The 25,146-nt window shown below is 41.8% G+C and overlaps 2 protein-coding genes and 1 pseudogene across 2 annotated transcripts in view; 1 reads left to right on the top strand and 2 right to left on the bottom strand.

Moving 5' to 3' along the window:
- The window catches only part of HEXA (hexosaminidase subunit alpha), a 38,904-nt gene extending 32,983 nt beyond the window's left edge, over window positions 1–5,921 (bottom strand). The window contains exon 1 of the mRNA XM_022579954.3: window positions 5,343–5,921. Within this exon, the coding sequence (XP_022435662.2) occupies window positions 5,343–5,706 (364 nt within the window). The 5' untranslated portion in view covers window positions 5,707–5,921. The remainder of the gene's footprint in view (window positions 1–5,342) is intronic.
- Window positions 5,113–25,146, top strand: part of LOC111177796 (transmembrane protein 202) — a 26,891-nt gene continuing 6,857 nt past the window's right edge. The window contains exons 1-5 of the mRNA XM_022579960.2: window positions 5,113–6,304; window positions 8,143–18,282; window positions 18,533–18,788; window positions 24,102–24,251; window positions 24,803–24,934. Coding sequence (XP_022435668.2) covers window positions 18,154–18,282; window positions 18,533–18,788; window positions 24,102–24,251; window positions 24,803–24,934 — 667 coding nt within the window. The 5' untranslated portion in view covers window positions 5,113–6,304; window positions 8,143–18,153. The remainder of the gene's footprint in view (window positions 6,305–8,142; window positions 18,283–18,532; window positions 18,789–24,101; window positions 24,252–24,802; window positions 24,935–25,146) is intronic.
- Window positions 14,746–15,599, bottom strand: LOC111177797 (NADH dehydrogenase (ubiquinone) complex I, assembly factor 6-like; annotated as a pseudogene).

Here is a 25,146-nt window from a genome sequence, read left to right as displayed (position 1 = left end):
TGTAGAGGAAGGAACACTACAAACTCATTCTTTGAGGCCACCATCACCCTGATACCAAAACCAGACAAAGATACTACAAAAAAAGAAAATTACAGACCAATATCACTGATGAATATAGATGTAGAAATCCTCAACAAAATATAAGCAAACAGAATCCAACAACACATTAAAAGGATCATACACCATGATCAAATGGGATTTATCTCAGGGATGCAAGGATTCTTCAGTATAGGCAAATCAATCAATGTGACACACCATATTAACAAATTGAAGAATAAAAACCGTATGATCATCTCAATAGATGCAGAAAAAGCTTTTGACAAAATTCAACACCCATTTATGATAAAAACTTTTCAGAAAGTGGGAAGAGAGGCAACCTACCTCAACATAATAAAGGCCATATACGACACACCCACAGCAAACATCATTCTCAATGGTGAAAAACTGAAAGCATTTCCTCAAAGATCAGGAACAACACAAGGATGTCCACTCTCGCCACTATTTTCAACATAGTTTTGGAAGTCCTAGCCATGGCAATCAGAAGAAAAAGAAATAAAAGAATACAAATTGGAAAAGAAGAAGTAAAACTATCACTGTTTGCAGATGACAAGATACTATACATAGAGAATCCTAAAGATGCCACGAGAAAACTACTAGAGCTTATCAATGAATTTGGTAAAGTTGCACGATACAAAATAAATGCACAGAAACCTCTTGCATTCCTATACACTAACAATGAAAGATCAGAAAGAGAAATTAAGGAAATAATCCCATTCACCACTGCAACAAAAAGAATAAAATACCTAGGAATAAACCTACCTAAGGAGGTAAAAGACCTGTACTCTGAAAACTATAAGACACTGATGAAAGAAATCAAAGATGACACAAACAAATGGAGAGATATACCACGTTCTTGGATTGGAAGAATCAACATTGCGAAAATGACTATTCTACCTAAAGCAATCTACAGATTCAATGCAATCCCTATCAAATTACCAATGGCATTTTTTACAGAACTGGAACAAAAAATCTTAAAATTTGTATGGAGACACAAAAGACACCAAATAGCCAAAGCAGTCTTGAGGGAAAAAAATGGAGCTGGAGGAATAAGACTCCCTGACTTCAGACTATACTAGAAAGCTACAGTAATCAAGACAATATGGTACTGGAACAAAAACAGAAATATAGATCAATGGAACAGGATAGAAAGCCCAGAGATAAACCCACGCACCTATGGTTGACTACTCTGTGACAAAGGAGGCAAGGATATACAATGGAGAAAAGACAGTCTCTTCAATAAGTGGTGCTGGGAAAACTGGACAGCTACATGTTAAAGAATGAAATTAGGGCTTCCCTGGTTGTGCAGTGGTTGAGAGTCTGCCTGCCGATGCAGGCGACGCGGGTTCGTGTCCCAGTCCGGGAAGATCCCACATGCCGCGGAGTGGCTGGGCCCGTGAGCCACGGCTGCTGAGCCTGCGCGTCCGGAGCCTGTGCTCCCCAACAGAAGCGGTCACAACAGTGAGAGGCCCGTGTACCGTAAAAAAAAAAAAAAAAAAAAAAAAGAATGAAATTAGAACACTCCCTAACACCATGCACAAAAATAAACTCAAAATGAATTGGAGACCTAAATGTACGACCAGACACTATAAAACTCCTAGAGGAAAACACAGGAAGAACACTCTTTGACATAAATCACAGCAAGATCTTTTTTGATCCACCTCTTAGAGTAATGGAAATGAAAACAGAAATAAACAAATGGGACCTAATGAAACTTAAAAGCTTTTGCAAAGCAAACTACAAACAAGACGAAAAGACAACCCTCAGAATGGGAGAAAATATTTGCAAACGAATCAACAAAGGATTAATCCCCCAAATATATAAACAGCTCATGCAGCTCAATATTAAAAAAACAAACATCCCAATCCAAAAATGGGCAGAAGACCTAAAAAGACATTTCTCCAAAGACATACAGATGGCCAAGAAGTACATGAAAAGCTGCTCAACATCACTAATTATTAGAGAAATGCAAATCAAAACTACAATGAGGTATCACCTCACACCAGTCAGAATGGACATCATAAGAAAATCTACAAACAACAGATGCTGGAGAGGGTGTGGAGAAAAGGGAACCCTCTTGCACTGTTGGTGGGAATATAAATTGATACAGCCACTATGGAGAACACTATGGAGGTTCCTTAAAAAACTAAAAATAGAATTACCATATGACCCATCAATCCCACTACTGGGCATATACCCAGAGACAACTGTAATTCAAAAAGACACATGCATCCCAATGTTCACTGCAGCACTATTTACAATAGCCAGGTCATGGAAGTAACCTAAATGCCCATCGACAGACAAATGGATAAAGATAATGTGGTACATATATACAGTGGAATATTAGCCATGAAAAGGAACAAAATTGGGTCATTTGTAGAGATGTGGATGGATCTAGAGACTGTCATAGAGAGTGAAGTAAGTCAGAAAAACAAATATTAACGCATATATGTGGAACCTAGAAAAATGGTACAGATGAACTGGTGTGCAGGGCAGAAATAGAGACACAGATGTAGAGAACAAATGTATGGACACCAAGGGGGAAAGCGGCGGGGGGTTGGGGTGGGGGTGTGATGAATTGGGAGATTGGGATTGACATGTATACACTGATGTGTATAAAATGGATAACTCATAAGAACCTACTGTATAAAAAATAAATAAAATAAAATACAAATATTAAAAAAAAAAAAAATACAGACACTGGCCCAAAGCCTACAAGGAAGGAAGTTATCTGGAGGAGAGGCTTTAGCTAAGTTTTAACTTGCATATGTTGTTTTCTTTACTAAAATCAACCCCATAGGGAAATATACTACAGTTTGGGCTTTGTTGATGTTGTTTTCCTCCACAGATTCTTCCTTCTTTTTGCAGAAATAGGATTATGGCTCAAGTCATTTGAAAGCCTCTCCAGGAACCTGTATTCCAAAGAGAAGACTCCATAGGAGGAACATCAGAGAAAGAAGTTACTTGTCTATCTTTGGTAATGTTCCTCCAAAACACCTTTCATTATGTCAGTGGATAAGACCCCTCAACTAATAGAGCAAATTCATTTACAGGGAGGTAATAAATTGAAATAAACATTGTATTTAGTTTCTTGTCTGTCTCTAAATCTGTTTCATTAGGGAATTTACAGCACACCATTGTCACATAACCTCCCTATTTCTCTTTTCTTGATTCAACTCTAGTCCTATAGCAATGCAGGTAAAGACTTAGTTTTTAGAAGTACAGAAATTATCCTAATTTATATAATACTAGTAAACATTCTAATTACCTTTTAAGCCTTTTATTTTAAAGTATATTTGATTTACAATGTTGTGTTAGTTTCTGGTGTATAGCAAAGTGATTCAGTTATACATATGTATCGATACATATATTCTTTTTCATATTCTTTTCCATTATGGTTTATTACAGGATATTGAATATAGTTCCCTGTGTCTGTTAAGCATTTTAAACACACTGTATCCTTTTGCTTCATATTCCCCAGTTGGACTGCAAAGCTTGGGACTGGGTCATATATTTTTCCTGTAACCACTGAGTGCCCAGCACTGGAATAGGCAGATACCAAACCACCAATTAGGTGACAGATTTAAGTCAGTCCCTAACTTTTCTATACCAAAATAAACATATTCTGAGTGCCAGTTTTATGTGAAGCATTCTATTACTTGTCATGAAGGATTCAGAGAAGTATGTGATCGACCACGGACACAAGAGCATACCTTTTATCCTCCTTGGCCTAACGCATCTTACCAGTGAAGAACTACCTTTGATGCTATTTCTTTCCCTAAATCATCTGTCACACTCTAAGTGCCATTTTTTTGATTAAATACTTTTAATTCTACATATCAAATGACAACACTTTTTAAACATCTTTTTAAAAATTAATTATATTTCTTGGCTGCATTGGGTCTTCATTGCTGTGTGTGGCCTTTCTCTAGTTGTGGTGAGCGTGGGCTAATCTTCGTTGTGATGGGCGGGCTTCTCGTTGTGGTGGATTCTCTTGCTGCGGAGCACAGGCTCTAGGCGTGCGGGCTTCAGCAGTTGTGGCACACGGGCTCAGTAGCTGTGGCTCGTGGGCTCTAGAGCACAGGCTCAGTAGTTGTGGTGCACGGGCTTAGTTGCTCCGCGGCATGTGGGATCTTCCCGGACCAGGGCTCGAACCCATATCCCCTGCATTGGCAGGTGGATTCTTAACCACTGCACCACCAGGGAAGTCCCTCATATAACAACTTCTGAAAATAATTTAAGCATACTTAAAATGCCAGAAAAAATGACACTACCATACGGCTCAACCATAAATATGGCTTCCCTCCATAAACACCTATACCTCATAACCAGAGAACTAGATTCCAGGAGAGTTTCGAGAAAATTCTAAATGTTAAGCCCATAAGCTAGAGTTTTATTTGTTTGCATTGCTGACTCTATTCATGAGTCTACTCTTCTACTTGCTGTGAAATAACCATCCTCAAACACAATTTTCAGCAGCTGCCTTAAAGAAAACTACCAGCCCCTGCTATTTCAGATGAAACCCATATCCAAAGCACTCCCGACTCTTCATTTCAATCCCACACTCGCCCCAACCTCACCCCTCCCTAGCGCCCCCCACCCTCATTACACACACCAGCCAAGAACTTTGAGCTCAGTCATAACCCTCTGTGCTTCTGCCTAAGCCTGCCTTCCTTCCTCGAATACCGTCCTTTCCGTCCTGGCCAATTTCTGTACATACACCACTTCACTTTAAGTGGCTGCTCAAAACACATTTCCTTATGCAAGCGTTCTATGATTTTTCTCACAGTTTAAACATTTACCTAATATGTTATGTGTCAGATACTTGTATGTAATTTTGCTTATCTCTCTTGTCTTGTCTTAACCAATTTTGAGTGTCAGCTCTGGTCTCCTCTCCCCAGCCCTGGTCACAGCCTCACTAGGACCCTCGACACTTGAACATGGTCAGATGTCTACTGGCACCGTATTTTCAGTAATTTGCTATCCTGAATGAACTGTAGTCCTAAAGCAGACATTTTTGGTGAAATACATAGCCCGAGGGCAGGATTCCGGATAAGCCCTGGCCGCAGAAGTCAGCTCAGTGAATGGAGGTGGGGGACTAATCCTTGGGGAGGCTGACAGGACAGCTGGAGAAAAAGGGCAGGTGGAAGTGGAGGCTAGAGGACTGGGATAGACTAGAGGGTTGGTCAAAAGCCAAAGGAATGGCGTTTCAGGAGGTCTGGGGGAGTTGTCCCAAGGAAGGCCCTCTCGGAGCCCGGGAACGAGACGGGACAGGTCCGACTCACCCATGGGTTGGGGAAAGTGGAAGGACACGGAACCGAAGAGCAGGTCACGGTAGCGTTGGAAGGCCTCGTCGAGGACGGAGCAGCCTACCTGCGCGGCCGAACTGACGTGGTACTGGAATTGGAAGGTGTGCGGGAAGATGGTGTAGCGCTGCTCGGAGGTTTGGATGTACTGGGGCCATGGCCACAGGGCCGTCGCCCGCCCAGCGAACGCTGCCGCCAGCAGCAGCGAAAACCAGAGCGCGGAGCCTGCCATAGCCCGCCGGTCTCCTCTCTCCCAGTGGGCCGGGCCACGTGACACCCTGGTCAGGTGAGCCGCCCCCCGCGTGATAACGGGCGCGTCACGTGACCGGAGGCAGCTCTTCATCAGCGACCCCGGAGGACGGATTACCCGTCCTTACAGTCCCGGCGTGAGCCCGGAGCTCGTGTGGCGTGCAGTGGATGGTGCGGGGCATCGGTGATGGTTCAGGTGCAGGCGGTTCACGGACCTGGTGGAGCAGTAGCTAAATGCACCACCGCAGGTGTCAGGCCTGCGGTCACAGAACTATAAGCGCACCAAAGGGTAGAAGCCCCACGTGGGGAGGCTGAGTAGGCGAGCGAGAAAGAAAGTTTCCCGAATCGTGAACGCGGAATAAGGGCTCGCGAGGCCTGCTGGGAAGTAAAGGACGTCCCAGGCCCAGGGAACTTAAGAAACAAAAAAATGGAGGCTTAAAAGCACAGCTCCTTTTGATGCTGTAGGTCAGAAAGGGTCTGGAATATAGGTAGTGAGAATGGCTCAGCTAGAGAGGGCATTATAAGATCACAAAAATGGGATCTACTTACGACTGGGGAAAAAATGTGTACTTTCACAGCAAGCTTGAGGCGTCCCATTTCCAGCCTCTAGCGTAGGCTCTTCCTTTAATGGTTGATAATCTCCTAGTAACCGCCCCTAGATCCTCTCCTCGCAGACAAAACTCCGCGAACAGGTAGGTCCTGTACTTACTGCAAGCAGTAAGACATTGCTTGAACTTTTTTTTTTTTTTTTCATTGCTTGAACTTTGGGTGCAAGTTCGACAATACCCAGAGATAAGACAGGTCTTATACCCAGAGAGAAATTCCGCAGGGGTTTACATAGAAGTCCGAGAGTCAGGACTTAATTTTGTGGGCAACTGAAAATCAGCCCAAAGATTTGCATTTTAGAAATCTCATGTTGAATAGTCGGATGGATAAGAAACCAGTTAGGCAGAGCTTTTTTTTTTTTTTTAATTGGAGGTGGAAGATAATAAGACCTTGAACTATAGCAGTCGGAAAGGAAGAGAGCTGTAGATCCAGAAAATAGTGGATCTGCTCAGAAGCAGAGGGGTTGATACACGAGAGGCTTGAGGGCTGATCAGCGAGAACACAGTTACTTACTGAGTCAGGGACCCTGTCTTCCTTGCTCATCACTATATTATCAGAGCACAGTACCAGGAGAGAAGTAATTTACCTAGAAGAGTCACAAAATGAAGGAACTGGACCCAAATAAGGAGACTGCAAAAATTACTAATGAAAATACTTAGAGATTATTGTTGAGAGAAGATTCCAAACATATTATTCCAGTTATCCTCTCTCTGACAGTATGTCAGACAATCAGAAAAGTAATGAACAACCATTAAAAGTTAAAAAAAACATCATAATACAAGTAAAGGTTCAGAGCCTAGCATAGAAATAGTAGCAAAAATTAAAATTAACAGTTATTTAACATTATAAACTCTAGATTCGTATATACACAACATTGCCATCAATTTTGACAGTAGATGAATAACAAAAATAATGACACAGATAATATATAGTATATAACTGGTTGTTTTCTCTGTTTTTCTGTTTACTAAAGACAACTTGCTAAATGAATAAAACATAATTTAATTTCCGTTATCTATAGCATCTAATAAAATTACATATCAGAAAAAGAATTCACTGTCAGACAATGTGTCCAGAGTTTTGGTTCATAAAGTAGAGTCATCAGTGTAGGAGAGAGGAGGGAATGACTAATTTTGCCTGGGGAAGTCTTTCAAAGAGGAAGTGGCTTGAGCTGGCTTCCAGAACATGAGTTGGCAGGGAAGGGGAGCATGGGCAAAGCATAGAGGTGTGGATGAAGATGGCATATTGAGCATAGTGTTTTGGGGGATAGCAAGGTGAAAATGTGCCGTGATTATCTCACTTCTACCATATTCCCTTCTCCTTGGAATGCCTTTCCCACCTCCCACTCCCACCACTTACTTGAAGGTCTAAAGTTAGATTTTACCACCCTATAAATCTCTGACTTCTCACACCTGGGTAAGATCCCATAGCCCTCTGAGCTTATCTCCATCAGAGCACTTACCTCAATATTGTAATTGCCTGTCCATTTGTCTGTATCCCTTAAGTAAAAGTTCCTTAAGGGCAGGTTCTGTGTTCACTGTTGTATTCCTAGCCCTGGGCACAGTGTCTGGCACATAGTAGATTCTTAATAAAGACTTGTTAAATAAGTGAAAGGCCCAGAATATCTCTTCTCCTATTTAGCATCTACTTATCCTTCAGGTCTTAGCCTAGACCAGACCAACAAGTATGTTGTGAATGGAGTACCAGTGTGTTGAGACAGTGACCATCCCCTCCCCTCTATCCTTGGGGTGGCCAGGCAGAGCCTGGGGTAGCTAGACATCCTGGTCAGTCATCTCCAGCCAAGAACAAACACCTGTGTGTGCTCTGATGTGAGAAACTTTGGGAAGCACTTAGACATCTCCTCTAGGATGTTTCTTTATGGCACCCTCATTGCAGCCTCTTTACTTATCCATGTTCTCCACAGACGACGTGCTGAATGAGTGGCATCTTTTCCACAGTTGTATCCTTACTGCCTGAGCCAAGAATCTGCACATAGTAAGTGTTCAGCAAATATTTGTTGAATGAATGAGGAAGCATTTGTATTAAATTTCGAAAGACAGAATTTCATTGTGTAGAGAGGAAAGAGCAATCCATGGAGAAGGACTGCAGTCTAGAAAGAAAACTCCATCTAACTTGTTCACTTTAAGATCCCCAGGTTCTGGAACAGCACCTGGCACATCATAGTCATTTAATGGATATTTTTGAATGAATAGAATGAAATGGCAAACGAACCTAGGCAGAGATCTCTGAAGAATCTGGAGTGATACCAGGGATGTGAGCAATTCTGTTTTACTAGAACCAATAGTGCATAAAGAGAAATACGGATAAAAATAATTTTAGAAAAAGTAAGTTGAAGCTGGGTAATGAAGTAAGGAAAGGAGGAAATTATTGATCAAGGTACTGTGTACTAGATACATGTTATCTTCTTTATCTCTCACAACAACTGTGTGAAATTGAGTATCAGCTACATTTTACAGATGAGGAAGCAGGCTCTGATAATTAAAGTAACTTGACCAAGGCCCCATAGATAGTTGTCAGAACCAGTATTTGGACCCAGGTCTTCCATGCCAAAATCTATTGCTTTTACATCTATCATACTTCCTTGAAAGCTAGTCTGAAGATTGTATTGGGATTTTACTCTTGAGTCTATGGGAAGCTAGTGAAATTTCTTTCGCTGAAGAGTGACAAGACCAGAGCTGAAATTTGCTCAGATTAATCCGTTAGCATATATAGGAGGAATCAAATGGGGAAAGCCGTGTGCAGGTAGATTGGGGCTGAGGCTGAGGTTGAGGTTGAGGCTGAGCCTCTTGGCTCAGAGCTCTCTAAAACAACCTGACCATTCTCACATGCTATGGGGCTCAGGAAATGCAGACCCGAATTCACCTGAGATCGATGGCTTCATTTTTCCTCTTCCACATCGGCTAGCCAGACCAGTGAGACAAGCTTTGTTTAATTTGTCAAAGTTTACAAAAGTGGAGATGGTCCAAATTATCTATGCTCCCTGACTCTCTTTAGACCCATCCCAATTCACATGGAGCCATCCCTACCTCTGCTGTACCCTGTTACCTCCAGCTCCTCCCATGCTGTTTCCAGAATTACAGAATGCTACCCAATTTACCACTACTAAACATGTACAGCATTCCTTGGGGATACTAAAAATATTTCTGTGTCTAGTTTTTTTTATTTTGAGCCTTATCCCCTCTTCTCTCCTATTTAGTCGTATAATTTTTCTAGTTATCTTTTCAGGCTTACTCCCTAATTCTTTTTTTTTTTTTTTTGGTTGCACCGGGTCTTAGTTGCAGCAGGCAGGCTCCTTAGTTGTGGCTGGTGGGCTCCTTAGTTGCAGCTTGTGGACTCCTTTGTTGTGGCATACGAACTCTTAATTGCGGCATGCATGTGGGATCTAGTTCCCTGACTAGGGATCTAATCTAGACCCCCTACTTTGAGAGCATGGAGTCTTAACCACTGCGCCACTGGGGAAGTCCCTCCCTAATTCTTAACAACTTTCCCTAACTCTAGACATACATTTCTTGCAATAACTGGCCTTGTCCTATATCTATCCAATCCTAGCCTACACATAGACTTAAAAAAAAAAATTGCCTGGATATTTACACAGGTGGTTTTCTATGGTCAGATAATTAGAAAAACTAAAGCCCTGAGGGAACATTCAATAGATCTGATGGGACTTCCCTGGTGGTCCAGTGGTTAAGACTCCGTGCTTCCAATGCAGGGGGCTCAGGTTCAATCCCTGGTCAGGGAACTAAGATCCTGCATGCCACGCAGCATGGCCAAAAAATTTTAAAAAACAAAACAGATCTGAGCAAAAGGAGTGACAGTGGGAAAGGGGGATATGGGTCAAATGCAGTAATGTTTCAGATACAAAATGACAGAACTCAGCAACTAACTGGGTGAAGTAGGGATGGGGACAAGGGAAAGAGGAGAGAAAAAGGTGTACCAGTCTAGTTTCCCAAGGGAATCATCGTGCCATTAACTGAATACAAAAGGAAGAGCCAGTTTTGGAAAAAAAGATAATGAGCTCTGAGACATGCTGCTTTGGAGGAGACGGAAGAACAGCAGAGTTGGAATGTCCAGCAGGGCCAAGGAGATACAGGCTGGGAGCTCAAAAGAGAGCTCTGGGCATCATTGCTCAAAGATGACAGTTGAGATCATATGAAATAGTCAAGGGAAAAAGGAAGGAAGGCTAAAAATTAGGGGGAAAGAGGACTTTGGTGAGAGAGAAGTTTGTGAGGGACAAAAGGAGCACAGAGGAGGGATGGCAGCTAGTAGAGTAGGCTGAGCTCAGAGATTAGGATAAAGGGCTTACCAGATAATTTGACTTGCCTCTTATCTTTAAATACAGGTCTGTCATAAGCCCTCACACTGTCACAATATGTTGATTTTATCTCCATGACATGCCTTTTGCTTGCAAGGAATAGGGACTCATGTTATTTCAGGGAAAAGGAGGCCTACTGAAGTGATACACATAACAACCCAAAAAAGCAGAAAACCAGACCTCAGAAAGAGCAGAAATCAAGGGCCTGACTACTCATGACTTTTCTGTTCCTCTCTGAATATCTGCTCCTCTGGTCAGTTTTCCTCTTTGCTTGTCAGTTACTTGAACTTCCTTATAATATCTATTCCCTCATGACTTGACATTCATTGCACAAGACCCAAAATTTTCCATGACTTTCTAGCCCCAGGGTCTTCTTATTCTCCTATCTATGCCTCTGGAGACCCCACTATCTTCCAAAGCTCTGTGCAAATCAAGATTCTATTAATTTTGGCCGCGCTGTGAGGCATACGGGTTCTTAGTTCCCTGACCAGTGATCAAACCCGGGAACCTGGGGCCCCGGCAGTGAGAGAGCTTAATCCTAACCAATGGACCACCAGGGAATTCCCAAATCAAGATTCTCTTGATCTCCCCAGAAGAACAGAAGAATAGTGCGCATGTTCCATAATTTAACCAATTCCCTATGATGCACATTTAGGTTGCTTCCGAGTTTTCTCAGTTGTAAACAATGCTACAATGACCATTGTAGAGGGTACTGGTTGCCATGCCAACATCTGTTTTCATCCTTTCTCACCAAGAATACTTGGCTTTTCATTTGGAAATTTCATCGACAGTTTGGTAGCTTGGATGAGACTGAGATAGCCCCAGGCCCTCCCTGGTTTAAGCCAAGTAATCAGGGCTACTTTCCCCACCCCCTCACTATAAACACCTGGAAACATGGGATAAGATTTTACATTCCCACCAATAATGTGTAAAAATGCCCATTTCATTACTCTCTTCCAACATTAGTATTTATCTTTTTATTGCTACTGTTGATGCCTTGAAATTAATTTTTTAGATGTATCTAATAAAATTGACAGATAAGCTCTAGCAAGATAGAAACAGGATACATGACTTCCACATCATTACAGAAAAAGAAGCTGGATCATTCTGGAAAAATAAGAGGTACAGGAGGAAGTAACATGAATATATAATTAACCAAAAATACAAAGAATAAGAGGGTAGAAATAAGCCCAATCTATCTAAACTATCACCCTATATGTAAATAGGTTAGACCCCCCCATTAAAAGACGAAGACTCTCAAATTGAGCAAAGAACAGTCTAAATGTTGTTGATAAGAGACATTTTAAGTGAAACCAAAGTGATGACACTAAAAGAATGGTCTGAGAAGTACCGGAAAAATTCAAACAAGAAAGAGAGCAAGGAAGGCATTTATTAACATGTGAAAAAACCCAAGACACACAGAAGTTAAATGGAACAAAGAAGAATATTTTTAATGATAAAAGGTACAATTCACAAAGAAGAGAGACATCATAAACCATTAGACACCTAACAAATATATATATATATATATATAAAAAGCAAAAACCAGAAGAAATATAAGGGAAAAGAAAAAATTATAATCATAGTGAGACATTTAACATTTCTCTGAGAATATTTTATCAAGTGCAGAGAAAATAAGAATTGGAACATCTTGAATGATATCATTAATAACTTAATTATAATAGGTTTAGAATCTTATATCCCCCACAAATACATTTAAAATTTTGTGTCTCATACGTTGTTATTAAATGTCCACAGGACATTTAGAAAAATTGGCAAAAAGGTAAACATTACTTTTTTGAATCTTATAGGACATGTTCTTTGACCATAATGTATCAAAATTAAGGGGGAGAAAAAAATCTAAACATGTAGATATACTTTTAAAATTCTAAATAATTCTTGGGCCAACTATAAAAACAAATACTCCTAGAAGTATATCAGAAGAATAATATATCCTGTCCAAACATATTTTACTACAGGAATGCAAAACTAGTTAAACAATATGAAGTGTATTAAGGCAATGTTTATGTTAAATAGGTTAAAAAGAAAGACCATATTCTAGAGGTTCAGAAGGAATTTGATACAGCTATTCTAAATTAGAAATCTTGATGAAATAGAAATAGAATGAAACTTTTTTAACATGAAAATGAATGTACATATGAAACAAAAAGCAATAGAGTTCATTCCACTAAAGTCAAGAGTAAGATAAGCATGCCCTCTATCCTTAATAAAACTGTCCAATCAGGGCTTCCCTGGTGGCGCAGTGGTTGAGAGTTCGCCTGCCGATGCAGGGGACATGGTTTTGGGCCCTGGTCCGGGAAGATCCTACATGCTGCGGAGCAACTAAGCCTGTGCACCACAACCCCTGAGCCTACACTCTAAGAGCCCGCGAGCCACAACTACGACTAGAGACCGTGCTCCACAGCAAGAGAAGCCACCGCAGTGAGAAGTCCATGCACCGCAACAAAGAGTGGCCCCCACTCACCGCAACTAGAGAGAGCCTGTGTGCAGCAACGAAGATGCAATGAAGACCCAACACAACCAAAATAAATAAATAAATAAATAAATTTATTTATTTAAAAAAAAAAGTGAGTTAATGTATGTAAAGCACCTAGCACAGGTCCTAGTAGATAAGGTTATATAAATAAGCTATAACAATAAAATATTGATTTTATAGATTCCTAGAGGTGAAATTACCAAGACAAAAGATACATTTTTAAGATTCTTGATTTAAAAAAAGATTCTTGATATATGTATCTAATTTTTTTAACTCTTTATTAAAGTACAGCATAAATATAGAACTCTGGTAATCAGTGCCCAGATCAAGAAATAGAACATCTCCAACACCCCAAAAGTCCCTTGCATGTCCCTTCCTAGTCCTTAGTCATTTTCCTCCCAAGGGTATTTCTGACTTCTGGCAACACTGATTTGCCAGTTTTGCCCTTCATTTGAGTGGAATCATACATATGTACTCTTTTGTGTCTGGCTTCTTTTGCTCAGCATTACGTTTATGAGATTTATCCATATTTCATGTGCTTGTAGATTACTCATATTGCTGTACAGTATTTCCTTGTATGAATGTACCACAATTTTCCATTCTTCTGCTGCTGGGCAACTGGGTAGTTCCCAGTTTGGGGCTATTATAAAAAGTGTTGCTGGGAGCACTATACATGTCTTTTGGTGGACATAAGGACACTTTTCTTTTGCGTACCTACATACATTGAAAAGGGCATGTGTTTATTCAGCTCCAACAGATACTGTCAAGTAGTTTTTCAATGTGATTCTACCAATTTACACTACCAAAAGAAGCGTATGAGAGTTCCAGTTGCTCCACATACTTACCAATACTTTTTCATTTGAGCCATTCTGATGGAAGTGTAGTGATATTGCATTGTGGTTTTAATTTGCATTTCCCTGATGACTAATGAAATTGAGCACTTTTTATATGTTTATTGCCCATTTTGATGTCTCGCAAAGCATTAATTAAGGACTTCGCTCATTCTCCTAGTAGGTTGTTTTCTTTCCTATTGATTTGTAAGAGTTCTTAATATATTCTTGCTACAAGCCCTTTGTTAGATATAAACGTTGCAATATCTTACCGCACTCTGTGGATTGTCTTTTTACTCTCTCAATGGTATCTTCCGGTGAACAGAAGTTCTTAAGTTCAGCATAATTCAGTTTATCAAAATTTTCCTTTGTAGTTAATTCTTTTTCATGTCCTGTTTAAATAAGGCTTTGATAGCTAGCCTTTCTTCCTTCCTTCCTTCCTTCCTTCCTTTCTTGGCTGTGTTGGGTCTTAGTTGTGGCATGTGGACTCTTCGTTGCAGTGCATGGGCTTCTCTCTAGTTGTGGCATGCAGGTTTTCTCTCTCTGGTTGTGGTGCACAGGCTCCAGAGCACGTGGGCTCTGTAATTTGCAGCACGTGGGCTCTCTCGTTGAGGCATCGGGGCTCAGTAGTTGTGGCGTGCAGGCTTAGTTGCCCTGCAGCATGGGGGATCTTAGTTCCCCGACCAGGGATCTAACCCGCGTCCCCTGCATTGGAAGACAGATTCTTTACCACTGAACTGCCAGGGAAGTCCCTTGTGTCCTGTTTAAAAAAAGAAAAATTCTTGGTCTACTTCAAGATCACAAAGATGTTACATTACGTTTTTTCTAACCAAAATTGCTTTTTTTTTTCAGTACCATAAAATTATTTTAATATCTTTTTCTCTATGACTGAGTATACAAAGATAATGGAAGTAATGTATTTTTCTGATATCAAGATGGGTAGAATATATCAAAATCCACCTATTGAATTTTCTTTAAATAGTCCTCCAAAGCATCCTGAAGAAAGGCAGGAAGTTTTCACTTTCACTTTGTGGAAGGACCTAGCATGCTTTAAGTACAAATATGCCTGGCTAGTAATGACGTATATTATGTCTCTCACATTTTTATCATTGGTTCTTCTGTAGAAAACCCTCCTGTGAAACACCATGTGCTGTATTTGTCAAACACACAAATATCTGAGGGAAGGAACACCGTTTTTCGGCCACTATGATAGGACATTGCTCTTACGTATATGACAATTCCTTGTGCTTTTCCAGGGTGACTTGTGGCATGACCTGCACCAAGATCCTTTATACCCAGTACTTCTAGTCTTAAATAAGGAAGAGGGCTCTGTGTGTTTTCTGCATAACTGTACAGTTTCTGTGTATTATGATATGCTGTGTCATCCAAACTTTTTTCTCCTTCATCAATGATTTTGAGAAGCCATTTTTTGGTCAGATTATGTCTTTTGACAGCAGCTTCCCATCCACTTTTTCTTCTCAGTCCCTCATGTGGGGCCCTGGCTTTCCGTCTTACTGGGGCTCTGTGAAGTCAATCTGGGGCCCAGAAACAGGGCCTGCTCTGCTGGTGTGCAGACCTGCTGTATTTCAATAGCCACAGGCTGATGGGGTGGATTATCACAGAATATTTAGTCCACAGTTTTTTTTTCAAAACTGCATTCACATCAGTCCAATTGTTTTCTCAGAGGCCGAGTCTTTAATCAGCCTGAGCCAGTTCCACATCGAAGGCCCTCAATGCAAGAGCAGAGCTTTGGGATTCTGCAGGGAGCAGCAGGGAACATAAATAGCCATCATGATATTGTTTCTGCAGCATCTCCACACAGTATCATTCTGTGCTCAAAGCACTCGGTCCACTGTCCATGGCCATGCTTCCCCTGGGGCACCACCGGCCTGGAAGCGGAGGTGGTGGCACAGACTGGGGACCCCAAATTGCTTTTTAAAGTAGGTGAATCACAATATACACAGCCATAAGATGTGAATAAATGCTTGTTTTGTCATATGCATCCCAGGCCCTAGCAAGTTCCAAGCTGGCCTGAACATCTGCCTTTTTGGTAGTGCTGAAATAGGCCTTGAAATAGGCCTGGGAGTTGAATGGTGCCTGACCTATTCCTTTAATAGCCAGAGGGCTGCATCATTTGCCAAATCAGACACTGTTCACAAAATGACCTCCTTACATCAGTATCATCTCTTTGGTAATGTGCTTGTTTAGTGCTGCTACTAGAGGGGTGAGGGGTGACGCATCCTTTCCATTAACACGAGTATTTCATCTATCTCACGGTGGCCTGTGCCAAGGCCATGCTCAAGCAATCTTGGAAAGACAGTTAAAACATAATAATAGTAGATAGTATTTAGCAAGCACGTATTAATTGCTCACCATTGATAGTATATTTATCAATAATATCAATATCCATCAATAATAATATTTATTGTGCAGTTATGAAGGCACTGTGCTAAGAGCGTTATGTGTGTTATCTCATTTCATCTTCACATGAATTCTATGAGACAGGAATGATTATTATCCCAGTTTTAGAAATGAGGGAACTGAAGCTCAGTGAAGTTAAGGAAATTTCCCAAAGGAACTTGACCAGTAAGTGTCGGAACTAAGTAAATGCTCAACCAGGATGGAAACACAGGCCTGTCTGTTCACAGCCTATGTTAGCTCTCTAGCCATACACGTGTATCTAACAGATATGCCATACAAGTCAGTTTGATGCAGCTGCAAAAGTCTTTCTTATAATCATGCCAGTAGGGCTAGAGTATCCCAGCAATTAAAACTTCACAATATAATTGCATAGCATGGCATAAGACTCTTTGTGATCTAGCCCGTACCTCTATACGCAGCCCTCAATCCTCATCTTTGATTTTGCACCCAGTAGAACCACCCTGCTTCTAGTGCCCTGAGAACTTCATGGTGTTCATGGCTTTCTGCCTTGAGACATACTATTCTCTTTGTTTCACATTCCCTTCCCCTTGTTTATTTGTCAAATTCCTTTAAAATCCAGCTAAGACATTGTCTTTTCCAGTAAACCTTCCCTAATTTCCCTCTGACAGTGCTAAACGTTCTGTTCTCTGTATCAACCTCTGTATTTAATATAAAAATGCATTGCTCGTTCATTCATTCAACATTAAATACTATTCTTTTCAGGCAGCAGGCTAAGTACTAGGAGACAGAGAGTCAAGTAACACTTTTGCAGAAGGAAGACTATGTTGCTAAAGCATGGACGTAACCTAGCTAGTCGTTCCCACCAGCTGAAATAAAGAATAGGTTTCAACCAGTTGGGGTGGGTGGGGAGAGCGTATACTGGGAGAAAAGTGTGATGGGACATTCTGCTTCAGCCCAAACTTAGGAAAACAAGAGTTGGTAATCCAGCCGGGCATTTGTTTGAATCAACGTTCATGCTGTGGAACAGGATGACATCTGTTCAGTATCTTGGACTGATTTTGAGCCCTTGTGGGGAAAGGAGTTAGGACCAATGCTGAGAGAGTTGTTTAAGAAGAAGATTTTGAGATACTCTGGGTGTATGTTTTGCTGCTGTGGAGCCAGGGAAAGGCCAGCCTCTTCACTTCCACACAGAACCCAACTCTGCTGTATTATCTTGAGGGGTAGCTTTCCGCACGTTGGCTGGTAGCCCCCTGGGGTAGGGATACTGGCATTTTTACAGGCCCTGTGTCAGCAGTGGCCTTGGCAGAGGCTGTACCCTTGAATGGCTTCATGGGTAGAGGGTATTGAAGAGGGGGAACCAGAGCAAAAAAGGAAAACAAAGGTGGATGCCGAATGAAGGCCTATGGCTGACAGACTGGTTCTTCCACCTATGAGACACACCTGGCGTCTTCCACTTAAAATTGGGGCAAGAACATGAATTCTGGGCTGCTGAGATATATCTATATACATAAACATATTTGTATTTATATATCTTGGTAGATTAAGATCATATAATCTTAAATTATAACCACAAACTATTGAGTCCTGGAGACATCAGAGTTATCCTTTTTTATTTGCTTTTAGGGAACTATGTCTTATTTATCTTTATGTCCCAGGACCTATCACAAAGCCTGACTGACACACAGCAACTGGTGACAAAATATTTGTGGATTTATTTAATAAAGGAGTTAGGAGGAGTCCGAGAAGGAGGGTGAAGAGCATCACACATACATGCACATGCTTAGAACGTGATGATTTCTTCCTGATCTGACCAAGCCCAGAGTATGAAGGAGAAATGGGATCCATAGATCCCAGTTTCCAACCCCTTTGGATTCTGTCCGTGTGTATGAGGACATGCTGAGACAAGTTCCGTGGCAGTTAGAACGTGAACTGACTGCCAAGATGGAGAGGAAGGAGCAATTAATCTTTACCTTCTACTGTCCCAAGGTTCCCAAAGTCAAGGGGTACCAGAAATACCAAAGGGTGAGGAGGTACCCAATTGTAGTTCAGATGGGAAGAAGAGGACTTGTTTAAAGGCGGGTCTAGACAGAGTATCCTAAAGATAGGGAAAAGATGACCCAGAAATGTTTGTTTTTTATAGAAGGGGTAGGGAAAGCTATCCACCAATCGAACCCACGTGGGGGTACTTGAGGCAGAAAAGAGCAGGAGACCCTGGGGGTCAAGGGTTATCTTTTTGGGTAGGCAATATCTCCCTCATCCCTCATCCTTGTAGCCTACCCTCCCTACCAACCAACATCCGAGTGCCTCGATGCCACCCCAGAGGCTGCAGCAGCATGTGGATCAGACACACACCTACATCCGAATGTTCTGTGGCAGCCTCGGTGGTTTTAGCCTCCTAATGCTGATCTGCATGTCCCCACTGAACTGGGTGCAGTTCCTGGTGATCAACGATGGCCTTGAGCTCTACGCAGGACTCTGGATCTCATGCAACCATGAGCTGTGCTGGAGCCACACACCCAAGCCACCCTGTGAGTGCCACTAAATTGAATGCCACAGGCCCCACAGTTCCAGAGTTTTCTGCCACAATGGCCCTTCATCTTTCTTCCTCCAAGATCTTTTGCCCCTCACCTCTCCAAGTCTAGGAGGGATCTCAGCCAGATTGTGAACATGGCCGTTCTTCTCTTTGGTGTCCCTGGTGTACCCTTTCTCCCTTCTACCCCAGGTTGTTTCCTCTCCCAAATTATGAGTTGATAGTCTCTTTACCCTCTGGGAAGAACTCGTTTGTCATTTATGATCTGTTCCTGTGATGCAAAGAGATTGTTATTCTAATGTGGTTCGCAGAAACAGAAGTGATTGATCATAGCTGGGAGATAGAGCAAAGTGTCTCAACCTCCATCAGATTTAACTTTCAAGGTCAGTTTGTTCTTATGCTAGCAACAGAAGAGAAGTTAAATGCATGTCAGATATGTAGTATAACAAATGCCAGCTATTTAGAGAATAAATTGTCAAATTTTATGTGAATTTAAGTAAATCTGAAGTTGCAACACATAATATTTAAAAGTAAATGTCTAGGGCTAGAAGATACCATATGCATGAGGTTTTTCAACCAGAACTAAGACTTACAGGAAAGCTAAAACTACACTAAAGAGTTTCCCCAACATCTGCAAGAGAAACATTTACACAAAGAACAGGTATTGCGAAAGAAAACATACATGAGTAAAGTGTTTATTTCACTTCTTAGATAAACAGGAGTCCCAGATTTGGGGGGAGGGGGGACCTAGGCCCAACCCTGAAGTGGAGCATCACTTATTTGGCATGGGCTCACGCTTTGTATTTGGAACTAAGGAGCGGGATCGTAAAGCGAGATCTTCGGAAGAAACTAAAATCAAAGGCAGGCAGAGAATTCAACTGCATCTTCAACTGAAAATAAAAAGTAGAGAAAATAATTGCAACAAATATGAAAGATAAAAGGTTAATGGCCTTAATATATATATATATAATATACAAATTATTATTACAAAAAAGACAAATATCCCAATAAATAAATTTTTTGTAAACAATTCACAAAACAGAAACTACAGATATCTAATAAACATGGGAAAAATGACTTTAACCTCAGTCAGCCATTAAAGAATGGCAAATCAAATGAACGATGAGATAGGATTTTTCAGCCATGACATTAAAAGAGATTTGTAAATGGTAATACACAATGCTGCACACTCCCGTACACACTGAGGACACATAAATAGGAACAACCAAAGCAATATGATTATGTGCATTCAGAGATTTACACTCACTAATTCCATTTCTAGAGAAATGGAGTGAGAGATATAGGCATAAAAATTAAGCTGCCATTATATTTATGTAACCCAGGCTAAACCTCAGGCCTTGAGATTATTATTTACATCTTTAATGAGTCAGAATCTTGAAATGTTGTCACTTAAAGCAGTTTATTTTTTGGAGCCTTGAATTCACCTTTGAGGCCAACTGTTAATCGTTTGGAGAATGTCAACTAAGTGAGTCCTTAAGTACACAATTGTAAGTCAAGTATCCACCCTGTTTCCAGTGTTAACTAGTCCTAATTCTAGGGTCAGTAATCAGTCTGCAATACAGATCTCATAAGGAATTCCCCAAATATAATCAGTATGTCCAGGCCTCATCAGCCTGTAACAATAATATGTTATTATTGCCCAAATAGATTATTGCCCAAGTTCAAGAACTTCAAACTTTTACCTACTGGATTGCAAGAATTTAGCCCCCTCTCCCATGGAGTCCCCAGTCATTTCTTTTCTTTTTTTTTTTTTATAAATTTATTTATTGGCTGCATTGGGTCTTCATTCCTGCGCGGGGGCTTTCTCTATTTTCAGAGAGCGGGGCCTACTGTTTGTTGTGGTGTGCGGGCTTCTCATTGTGGTGGCTTCTCTTGTTGCGGAGCATGGCCTCTAGGCGCACGGGCTTCAGTAGTTGGAGCACACAGGCTCAATAGCTGTGGCACAAGGGCTTAGTTGCTCTGTGGCATGTGGGATCTTCCCGGACCAGGGCTTGAGCCTGTGTCCCTGTCCCCTGCATTGGCAGGTGGATCCTTAACCACTGTGCCACCAGGGAAGCCCCCCAGTCATTTCTGAGACTTTCACTGGGGCTATCTTAAGTGGGCTCAAGTACATGTGTGCTCATGTTCCTCTGTCCTGGACTTACTTCAGGCCATTGTTCCTCTGCCTCTGTCTTCCCCTGGTTCTAGATAACTGATAGCCTCTGTGCCGTAGCTATTGGTAATGGGATGAAGAAAGGATGGGAGTAAAGGACACCATCCTTCACTTTTACTACTAGGTCACAGCATGGAACAGACCTTTCTGCTAATTTCCCCCATAGCATAGGTGAGATCAGACCATAATGTAAAAGAATGTGTTGCCACAGAGAGTAACTTGAACTGTCTTTTTTGCAGAGGGTGGGGAAGAAAGCATAGGTCTTTGGTCCAGAGCCAGGACCCCAGGAACCATCACACAATAAACACCCACAGGCTGTGTAGGGATGATTTATTCTGATGTACCAACTGGTGACAAGGGAATCTAAATACTAAGAAGATTTCAAAGCTTCCTCTCCAGGGTTCTGGGTATCCATCCAGGATCTTTTCTATTCTTACTGAGACATACAAGTAAGGCCTTTTATTAATGGGTAAGCTGCTATAAAGATTGCTGTTTAAAAGCTGAAATAGGATTTGCTCTTACAGGAGGTAGAGGCTTGAATTCACCTTTCAGACCTTTGTTTTGTTTTGTTACCTGAATTTTAAAAGACTGTGAAGTTAGCCAAATGCAGCTGTTTTAGACTCTGAAGCTAAGTGTTTAGTTAGTTTGGTTAGATAACCTTTTGCGTCTCGTTGTGACTGGTAGACTTGTTCCCTCTGAGGCGTTAGACTCTGCTCTGCTGCAGGTATTTAGTTGCTCCTGTGGACTTGTGAGTGATCTTGTTTATGGAGCTTTCAGGAGGTGAGCAGCTAAGACTGAGAAGATTGTAAGAAGAACGTGAAGGTCCATTCCTCCCCTCATGGTAGAAGAAAGACTGGACTGTAACATATCTTAGACAGGAGTTGGACTGGATATCTTAGTACTCTTTTGTTTTCTAAATATCAGAACCCATTTGAAATAGCATAAGCTAAAGAGCGAACTTCTTTATAATGACTCAGAAGCATCTCATAGACTCCCAAAGGCAGGAAGTTTTCTGGACCTCAGGGAATTCCAGAAGAGGCTGTGATCTCAGGCAAAGAAAATCAAGCCAGACAGTCACTCAGTCTCTCCAGAGCTCCTTTGTCACTCAACTTTGTTTATGCTTTATTTTATCTCTACAGCTCAGCTTTTCCTTTTTATTAGTATGTAAGTGCCTGAAAAAGGGGATATACCAGGCTAGCTTTATACCTTCTTGGTTCAAGCAAGCAAAAGAGGAAATTAGCATCAATCAGTCCCAAATCCAGATATCCAAGGATCAGAGTTAAATTGGTACCCTTCCTTGGTCCTACTAGCTATAGTCAAGGGATCTATAGGCAAGGATCCAGGGCTCTAGACAGGGACTGCTAAGGCCCATGGGGGACTGGGGGCTCAATACTGCAAAAGATGCCTATCACACTGGGCTTCATGCAGCTCAGTCTAGGCTGATGGTTCTGACTGGCTAATTCTGAATGACCCAGCTTTCAGAAAACGTGCTGCCCTTGGGTTATCATGTTTTAATGTGGCTAACTTGTTGGGGCCACATGGCACCTGACCTCTGTGAGTAGGAGTGTGATTTCTCTTAATGGAAATTACTGTTATCGATTGTGTTAGCCAGTGATGTGTTCTAGAGAACAAAATAAGACTTAAGAGGCAGTTTGTCAACTGGGATAAGCTTGGTACTCTTCTCTCTGGGTTGCTTGGAAGATGGACTTGGATTCTTAGACATTGAAGTGCTTAGAGAACTTTCAGTGGTAGGGATGACCTGGCCCTTGTTACATTGAGATAGAAAATAAGCTAGACCAGGAGGTACCCTATAAAGCAGTGGTCCCCAACCTTTTTGACACCAGAAACCGGTTTCATGGAAGACAATTTTTCGAGGGGGGGAATGGTTCAGGCGGTAATGTGAGCGATGGGGAGCGTCAGATGAAGCTTAGCTTGCTCGTCTGCTGCTCACCACCTGCTGTGTGGCCCGGCTCCTAACAGGTGCCCGGGGGTTGGGGACCCCTGCTATAAAGGATATTGAAGATAGTGGCGGATCCGTGGTATCTCAGAAACATACATCTATGTGTAATTGTAAGTTACTCTATTTCTTAAATCTGTAAAACATTGCTGGGGAAGTCAAGGGAAGGATCTATTCCTTAGGGATATGGTAGCCAAAAGTATGGGTTGGCATGCTCCCTCTTCTGCCAAACAGAGCAGAGCTCTGGAGCCAAGAGATAGGAGAGAGAAGGAGTGTTGTGGCACTAGGGTAAGGGCATTGGAGCCAAATAACTTTAGCAGACCTGTCCTCAAACACATGTGAGACGGGACCTTGAGAGACTCTCAGGAAAAAAAGGAGATATTTGTGGGGTGTTAAATTCCTGCAGTCCAGTAAATTGGGTCTTGAAATCATTACAGTATGGGAGTTCGGGTAAATGTGACTTCATTTTATAGTCACAGGCTGACAGGGACTGTACACGCCAGATACATTTGAAAGAGAAAAAACAAATAGAAACAAACTCCAACAACGATAAAATCACTAAGCAAAGTACGTTGATATGATAGACTATCTTGTAGCTATTAAATATGATGTTTACAGCAGGTGATCTGGGAAAAATCTTACCATATAATCCTCTCAAAAATCACGAAATTCAGTATCATATCCACTGTGTACAGAGGATAGAAAAATACCAGAAAGAAGCCAAATAAAATGCTAACAATGGTTGTCTTTGGGTAGTGGGATTGTGGTTGAATTCCTGCTGCTTCTTGGTACTTTTCTAGTCTCTCCAATGCTTATATTGAACACGTATTACTTTTAGAATTAGAATTAGGAACAAGAAAAAGGTTAAATTTGTGTTGCGACGTTAGAGTCACACCTCTTATAAGCTAGTTTACATCTAAGTTAATGTGTTAATGTACCCAGAACTATTTGTATATTACCTTTAGTTCTAAAGTGAAGGTTTTGCCTTCATAGTGAAAAATTCCAAGTATCAATGAAGAGCTGGGAAAGAAGATCCTTATTTGTGCCCTGGATGCCACATAGCAAGCTCAGCTTCATCCTCTTTCGTCTTCACTCCCTTCTCTAAGACTCTGTCTGGTTTTCTTAAGGAGAGGTCCCCCACTGGACTAACCAGGCCTTTCCTTTCTCCATCTCCTTGGCAGATTACCTCCAATATTCCAGGGCCTTCTTCCTCATCTCTGTCCTCACCATACTTGTTGCTCTTGGCTGGCTCTTCAGAGCTTGCCTCCCTAGAAGAGGAAGAATGACTCCTAACTTGGATCTGAAGGTATCCATGCTCAGCTTCATCTCAGGTACAGACCTAGATGGCAGGGTAATACTATGGTAAAATTGTTGAGGGAACATAGTTCCTCTGTGTGGGCTTTCATCCTCTTTTTCTTGTCCCTTTTCTCTTCTTCATTATTACATCAAGTTGCCAGCTACCTGCCTTGTCTTATTGTATAAAACATCCATTAGTGGGCTTCCCTGGTGGTGCAGTGGTTGAGAGTCCGCCTGCCGATGCAGGGGACACGGGTTCGTGCCCCGGGCCGGGAAGATCCCACATGCCGCGGAGCAGCTGGGCCCGTGAGCCATGGCCGCTGAGCCTGCCCGTCCGGAGCCTGTGCTCCGCAACAGGAGAGGCCACAACAGTGAGAGGCCCGCGTACTGCAAAAAAGCACAAAAACATCCATTAGTTAACTTATGCCAGGCCCCTTCTCTCTCCCACCTTGGTCAGTCCTTGAATTCTTATCTTCTTGATCCTTTCTATACAATATGGTGTCTGGAAGTAGACGAAGAGTTGGGGGTGGCTGTCGAGGCAGATTGAAGACACTGAGGGATATGACGTGTTTTCTTCTGCTCCTAGCCTCCTGCTTGCTCCTCTGCCTCATCCTGTTTCTGGCACAGGTGCACTGGCATTCTAGGGATGCCATGGAATCAGCTCTCCTATGGACCTATCATATTAATTGGGGGAGTGACTTCTTATACATGTTTGCTGGTGAGTCAGTCCCCTCCCTGCTTTATGCTAGAAGGATAGAAGGGGAAATCACTTCTTGGAAGGGAGGTGGAATCTAAGAGAAATAGAAACACTAACTGTTCCTGTTAAGAACACTTATACATCTAGAAGCAGAGTGGTATGGTAAAGAAAGCACGGATTGGGAATTCCCTGGCGGTCCAGTGGTTAAGACTCTGTGCTTCCACTGCAGGGGG

This window comes from Delphinapterus leucas, chromosome 2, assembly GCF_059928025.1.
Source record: "Delphinapterus leucas isolate spDelLeu-1000000601 "Yukka" chromosome 2, BTC_Dleu_Yukka2, whole genome shotgun sequence".
Classification (NCBI taxonomy): Eukaryota; Metazoa; Chordata; class Mammalia; order Artiodactyla; family Monodontidae; genus Delphinapterus; species Delphinapterus leucas.
Note: the sequence above shows the minus strand (reverse complement) of the source record. Positions and strands in the feature narration are given on the sequence as shown.